At 41.1% G+C, this 7,500-nt stretch overlaps 1 protein-coding gene across 2 annotated transcripts in view; it reads left to right on the forward strand.

The window, feature by feature from the left end:
- Positions 1-6,689, forward strand: part of LOC138021985 (dynein axonemal assembly factor 3-like) — a 28,372-nt gene extending 21,683 nt beyond the window's left edge. For both annotated transcript variants that reach the window (XM_068869009.1, XM_068869010.1), the window contains 4 exons: positions 781-895; positions 2,217-2,291; positions 3,115-3,196; positions 4,938-6,689. In XM_068869009.1, coding sequence (XP_068725110.1) covers positions 781-895; positions 2,217-2,291; positions 3,115-3,196; positions 4,938-4,997 — 332 coding nt within the window. In that variant the 3' untranslated portion in view covers positions 4,998-6,689. The remainder of the gene's footprint in view (positions 1-780; positions 896-2,216; positions 2,292-3,114; positions 3,197-4,937) is intronic.
- The last annotated feature ends 811 nt before the right edge of the window (positions 6,690-7,500 follow it).

Raw genomic sequence — 7,500 nt, forward strand, 5'->3', positions numbered from 1 at the left:
AAGGTTCATTCATTCAAGTCTCGCATAGCCTCGGAACATAGCTGCTGAACCGAGTGATACTTCTATGCCTGGATGTTAAAATGTTAATCTTTGATGTGAACTTTAGCATTCTACTTTTCATTTCTTCAGTAGCGAGGGAATGTACAGGTTTGCAACGGCGTTCAAGTTAAAAACCTTCTTACATTTTGTCAAAAAAAAAAAAACATTTTCGCGGCTAGCTTTGTAGCCATGTGGTGGACAAGAAGCTATGTGAAGGGGTTAGTAAGGTAACAGTTCCAGGTTCGAGTCCTTTTTCCAGACATTTGGGTTGTCTTATATAAAGAAATTATGATTTTGCACAAAATCTATCAGCCCATCGGTGTTTTGAATTAACGCTAAAAGTCGATTCAAAGGAAATTAAGAATTAACGTTAATAGGTTAAATGATTAAGTCACATGCCGAGAATACGTTGGGAAAATGAAGGCTTATCCAATTCTGAGCTGCGGGCGCCACTTTTTCAAAGCTGGGATAACTTTATGCAGTGCATAAGCCACTATCTAACAGTCGCAATCTGCAACAATTTCAGTGTAATTGCCCACGTAACAGTGAGTAAGCACATTTAAGTAAGGGCGTGTACGACAACCTCGATCAACGTTTAACGAGGAGAATATTTTATATTCTGGATAGTCACTTATCCACTGGATAGAGTTATCTGGTCTTTGAACAACTCAGGAGTTCAGGTCTCCAGCCTCCTCAAAGGCCACTGGCTTCATCTTTGTCATTTGCGCTCTATTTTTTTAGGCTACATCAAGTGTCCCGGTATCAAGGTCCATTTCCTACCTGTAAACTGTGTGCTGGATCTTTCCAAGAAAAGCAAATACAACAACTTTTTTGATGTCGTTTACTTCTCCAACAGGTACGTTTATATCCCGTGAAAGGTGCCACTGTTTTTCTGGGGATGGTATCTTTCTCTTGCGAGTTTTTATGTTTTTTTTATTTTTCGGGCGCAAATCCCACGCTAGTTGCTGGGAGGCGAAATAGCAAAGGATGTTCGGAGTTTGCACGCCTTCAACCATAGTTAGTTTCGCTTTCTCAGCGATTCGTGAATACGCTGCAAAACCTAAATCTCTGTGCTGTTCTACTTCGTCTTGCCTCCCAGGATTACTTGTATCCTTGTGTGTCACTGTTATGTGCCTTTTTAGTCCGCTCTTGCTCTTGCATTTCGTCTGGCACAGTTCTCATACAGTGTTTTCGAGTTGAACTTGATGTAAAGAAAAGATACATTTAATGATGGCCCAGCAGTCAGTCGGGAAACGACAAATTACACGGTTTTGTTCGAAGAACGCATCAAATAACAACATATCTCCGCTTGAAAGTAGTTTTAAGGAAATTTTGCAGTTAGTTTCGAATAACACATGAAGTTAACAGCACTAACACTGATCGATCGACTTTCGAACGTCATTAATTTTGTGATATTTTTTAGACCTTTTTAAGTTGCTATAGAAAACTAGTTGCTAACAGTTACTTCAATTGCAGCTTCTCGAAACTGTTCATCTAGCTCTTCTCCATTCTCCAAAATATCCAAAATCGTGTCAAAATCGTCTCCAAATAAATACAAATCATTCACGTCCGTCATGTTGGTTTTCACTGTGCACTGTCAATGTCATGTGACCACTTGTGTCAACTTCAAATGCCAAACAATGGAAAGTTGCGTTGACGTTTGCCGGGTTTCTTAACCAGTTCCCTCTATTAATTATGCTTCAACGCAGCCCACTGTTTTATTATATACTAATATGCGTTATATTCGATTCAGCTCGAAAACGATTGGAACTGGTGTGAAAATTTGTGTGTTCTGCAGGGAGAGCATGCAGTTCGGAATAAATTGTGTTTATTAAATTTTCGATCTCGGATATTGCATTTCTAGCTTTCTGATTGGTTCACTCACTCGGTTATCAGCTCATATACCGCGTGACCTGAAATGGAAACTGATTGCGTCAAGTGTTGGCAAGCTTTTCCACGCTGGAAACTGATTGGCTTTAATTTCCAAGTGTCAAATCTTTCAGAATTTAATGAGAATTTAATAAACAATAATTCCATTCGCACTTGTTGGACATGAGACTTGTTATAGCCAACTCGGCATCTCTCATATCCAACGCGCGCTCATGGAATAATTGTTAATTGATCCAATTTTGGGGACAGTTGGATTTGCGAAAGCTCTATGTTGCTTTTTTTTACAGTATGGTTCATTTATTAACACCAGAGGTCAAGGAACTTTTTGCCGATGAAGCCGTCATCGTGGCTGAAACAACCAAGTAAGCTTACAATCCGTCGAAGTAGGATCGGGTACACTAGTACTAGAATGCACGAGCGCTGGTATTCCTACCTCTGATAGAGCTGTAAGGACTACAATCCTGGTCAAAACTGTTGGGACATTTCCCACTTTCCTCGCTCCCCCCATTACAATGTTGATTTTTCACGGTGTCCGAAGTCAAGAGTAGTTCATCGATCGCACGAATGTCTCAACATTGTCTGTGGGGAAGGGGGGGGGGGGGGGGACGCAAAAAAAGGCAGCGACAGAGGAGCACGCGTTGGTTGTATAACGATGGAAGCAGATTTGACCAGTGCCCCAAAGTCTTTTGACCAGGATTGTAGATATTGCACGTTTTTGATAAAGCGTGAAACTGATTTTTATCAAAAAGGTCTGTCAAGATTTAAGACTGTTACTGTGCGAATCCGAAAACCATGAACACTTTGATTTGATTTCGACATTTCCATTGTGTAGCAACCAATCGGAAGCGACGTGAAACCATAAAATGTGATCGGAGATTTGAGATCTCGCACACCGGCTACTAGGAGGTGATCAGTACTCGGCTAATCACCTTCGAGTTAGCCAAGAAAAATTTAGTTTGTGCCCCTCAGAGGGACACAAACATGGCGTCTCCTTACAAAGCCTTATAACTTGAGTAAAGCATTTCTTCGAATATCTCCCGCTCGAAACATCGCACAGACCTGAACCTTTGCGAGACCGTTTGAATATTCATCTTCTTTTATCTCTCTGATTCTTGACTTTACTTGTTGAATGGTTTTGATGATGGTGTGACAGTGAAAACCGGCAATATTTATATTCCTTTCAAGGTTCATGTTGGATCTCAGACCCGAGCAAATGCAAGAATACGTGAAAAAGATAACTGCCATGGCTCAGAATGTTGGCTGTAAGGTGTGTTCACTTTAAGGCGTTGGTTGGGCGAAAAACGTGCAAAAACAAAAGTTAGTTTTCTAGTCTTTCAGCGATGGAGCACTAATTGGGACATCGTAAACTGAAATGAACAAATTAACGCAAATCAAATCAAATGCTGGTTTTTGAGAAGTGGGGAAACCAGAGTACCCGGAGAAAAACCTCTCTGAGCAGAGTAGAGAACCAACTTCCCTGCTAGCAGAGGTCTCTGTTCTTTTGCGTTCGCTGGGTTGACGAGTACGGGAGAAGACACCTCTGCCATGGATCGAAATTCACTGTGTTGAGCATGCACGGCGGTTACTTAGCGACCGAATCCTTACGTCATACTTCATGTTGTGTGGGCTCACTTTAAACAACAGCAGAAATTACTGTAAAGGAATGCGCGGGATACAGTGGGCTCAAGTCACACTCAGCAAACATATCATGGGGCATGCGGTTTGAAGAGTGCCTTCCAAGGTTGTGGACGGCGGTTGGATCAAAGTGAGTTCGATCCATGGCAGAGGTATCTTCTCCCATACTCGTCAACCCAGCGAACGCAAAAGAAAAGAGTCCTCTGCTAACAGGGAAAGAACCAACAAACTCAAACCACGTATGACGCCGAGTCGAGGAATCGAACCCGGGCCACATTGGTGGGAGGCGAGTGCTCACACCACTACGCCACCCCTGCCCTCCCTCGTCGTTGGGAGGGAGTTTAAGAAACTACAGCCCACCGCACACTAGAGGTAGAACCCACACACTATTCGAGAAGAGTAGGGGATGAAGTTCCCGATGTTGTGGCTGTCCTTTGTCATGTATGGGTTGGTGGATGGGTGGGTGGGTATAGCAGGTCCACATCAGCTGAATAGCTGCTAGAAACTTCAACCTTTCGCACGAATTCAAACTGGTTTGAATTCGTGGAACTGATCACAGCCACAAAATTGTGCCGTAGGGACAATGATTTTTACAAAATTAACCGTGTCACACGAGGCGAATTGTTGCCGCGTCTTGTCCCCGCGAAGTGTCGCACGACGTATCCCCTAGGGTGTCCCATCCTTAAAAGAGGGCAAATAATCGTGCTCCAACGTGCGGCGCGCATTTTGTGGTATTCTGCATAACAACGACATAAAATATAACGTGAGGATACAAATGCTAATCTTTATTTATTTTTCCTCTGAAACTGCTGTTACCGAATTTATTTTAGGGTACTTCGAATAATCGTGCAAGACTTAACGATAGTGAAAAGTTATATTTTGAGGTGACGTTTCCGTCTACTTCGCCGTCGTAAATCTCAAAGTCCCTATTGTTTGCTTAGGCGTAGCCGTCGTCCTTTCTCGACTCCCTGTTGACCGTGTTTCACGAGCGGTTTGTCAGGAAAATTTCGAAAATTCCGTGAAAACAGTTCCTTTCTCAACTCGCTTAAAGTTAAGCGACTCGGCAAATTTCCATAGAACTCTCATTGAATTTAAGCCACAAAACCACGTAATTTAAGCGAGTTGGCAATTTCAAATCGGAAATACAGCAGGCGTGCTATTTTTATTATCTTTATTATTGCATTGGCTGCTCTCTCCTCATTTAATCTTACCCATGAAAACACATATCATGTTTAAGTCGCTTAACTAAGTCTGCAAACAAACCATTTTCAAGAATGTTAAGCGAGACAACTACTGTCGTGAAAACACGTCTCTTCTTTCGCCGTATTCAGTTCGCATTGCTTGCCTTTGATGTATTTTTCTTTCTTTTCCAGGCCACAGGAGATGTTGATGGAGAGAAAGATTCGCACGCCTTCTTCACTTTTCAGAGATGACATTGGCGCCAACACTGGGCGTCCTAGCAAATGATATTTGTCAGATTAAGCATTGCGTTTTATTATTGTTTACGGCAAGCCGGAAAGCTGTAATTTGCGTTTTGCCAAAACTGGTAGAAACATGTTTGATATAATTTCATTTCTTGTCTATTAGCTCCAGATTTCGGGCTAACTTCTCAAAGAAGCGACAAAATTTAGAATAAGAGTACTCTCTTGCTTTTATGATAATTAGAAGCTTGCCTATTCACGTGAACGCGCCGCCATATCATTTCTAATCATAAAAATTACAATTTTCTCGATTGTGATTGGTTTAAAAAAACTCCTATTTATTTTCCACAAATTCACTGGCCAAGCTTCTGGCCAAGTTGTTATCGGACAATCAAAAAGCCAATCACATTCAAAGTTGTGGTTTAAAAGCAACCAATCACATTCAAAGTTGTAGTTAAATCAACTAATCACAACCTTGGTTCAATTACCATAGAAACAGTGTATGCGAACCGACTCCTATTACTCTTTCTTTCTGAACGACATTAAACTATGTACGCCTCCTTTGTCAGTCTTTTAATCCAAATTTTCCCTTTCTTTCATAACTTAGCTCGCTCTTCTTCTTTTCTGGGAAATTGTAATTTTTATGATTTAATTGGTAAGAGGACTTCGTATCATTCAATTCGGTCTCGTAATCATACTCGTAATAAACAAATCGGACTCCCTCTGCGCGGTCGTCCGATTTTGTTATCACGAGTTTGATTACCGACCGAATCAGACTCCACTTGCGCACGGTCCGTACGCCATGACCTCGGGCCAAATATTTTCCCGTCCGGCCCTCCCACTCAGTCAATAAGTACATATTATCCCTCGTGTGAGGCGGTTACGCCTGCTGTTTATACTCCACAAGTTTCACGCTTGCTATCAGAAGAGAGATTTAGCATCACGGTTTACGTGAAACGCGAACGCCGGGCAAAACTGACCACAGGACCATGATTTTCCCGCCATTTTTCGCGTTTACCTGTTGCCTCTTGCCTTTTCTACGTGAAAGTAGGCATTTTTGCGTATGCCGTATACGTGGAATTTTCTTCTCGTTTTTCTTCTACATAAGGAGTTGTTTGTGGAAATTAAGAACCCCCAAACCATTTTCCGTTGAGTCAAACAAGGAAAAATTAGGTTTCATAAAGTAAAGTAAAGTGGTGCATTTATATAGCGCCCTTATCACATACGTCTCAAAGACGCTTTACAATGATCAATTTCAATTTCATGGTTATGGATCATTCATATCCAACTCCTTACCGTAATTTTCTTCATGAACTCATTCATGTTTAGTCTCTGTGGCCGACTCACGAAACAGCTTCATCGAAACTCGCAAAATTTGACAGTTAAGGATTTTCATTTTATGTAGCGTCTTTTTCTGCAAACGAAAGACTCCGAGTTTTTGTTTTTGTTTTTGTTTTTGTTTTTGCTTTTGTTTTTTGTGAACGAAATACTCGAGATTAAAAGTTGCTGTGGGTTCACGATGCTAACGTCGTAAGCTTCACTCCATTTGCGTGAAAAATTGAAACAGCAAGGCGACGTTTGCGGTTTCACGTAAACGTGACAATAAAAATCTTCAGAGATGCGAAAATGACTTGAAAGTTATCCTCTTAGAACTCTTGCTCGAGATGTACACAGAACAACATAATAAAATGTTTGTCAATCGTTCATAAGTTTTAGTTGTGCAATTTACCTCACCTAAGGCTCCTTAAGGATAAATCGATCCAAATATTAATAACACAACTACCACTTCAAGCTTGTGAATATTCTATGTCCCTCTAGCGAGGCACTGTCGTGCAAATTTCCCTTTCGTAAACGGTCGTTGCCATTTGAAACGGTCGATGCCATTTATAACGGTCGACTACACAGTTCACTTCAAAGAAAATTAAAAGAAACAAACTAAGAAAAAATATTAACAAAAATTAAGACAAAAAAGGAAAAAAAAAACATTTATAAAAGAAAAACTGGAGGAAAAAAAGAGTCCGAAAATTTCAAGACTCAAACTCGGGTTCTTAGCCCTCGCCCTAAACAGAACCCGAACCCTAACTCATATGACCAGCGAGACACAACTCCCAGTAACCGCAACCTTTTGAGTTCTTAGACCTAACGAGTGTAATTCAGAGCTAAAAAATGGCATCGACCGTTTCAAATGGCAACGACCGTTCTGAGAAATGGCAACGACCGTTTACGAAAGGGAAATAAGCGTCGCGAACCGCGCCAAATGTAGGGCTGCAAGAGGGTCAACTTTATCCAATTTAATATTTATAAATTGCGTCCAATATATTGCTAGACTATGCCATTTCCATTACGTGTATTAAAATGTTTTTGGCACTTGAACCCGTCCGCGCGCACAAATCTTTTCATTCGTCAGTAATTATTTATTATGACGTGATTCGCAAGTCTCCGTTAGCGTGAAGAAACTTTCCTTGACAAACTGATAATAGGCGAAGTCTTATCGAAAAAACACGCTTACAACCCC

The sequence above is a fragment of the Montipora capricornis genome, chromosome 10 (genome assembly GCF_036669925.1).
Source record: "Montipora capricornis isolate CH-2021 chromosome 10, ASM3666992v2, whole genome shotgun sequence".
Taxonomy (NCBI): domain Eukaryota; kingdom Metazoa; phylum Cnidaria; class Anthozoa; order Scleractinia; family Acroporidae; genus Montipora; species Montipora capricornis.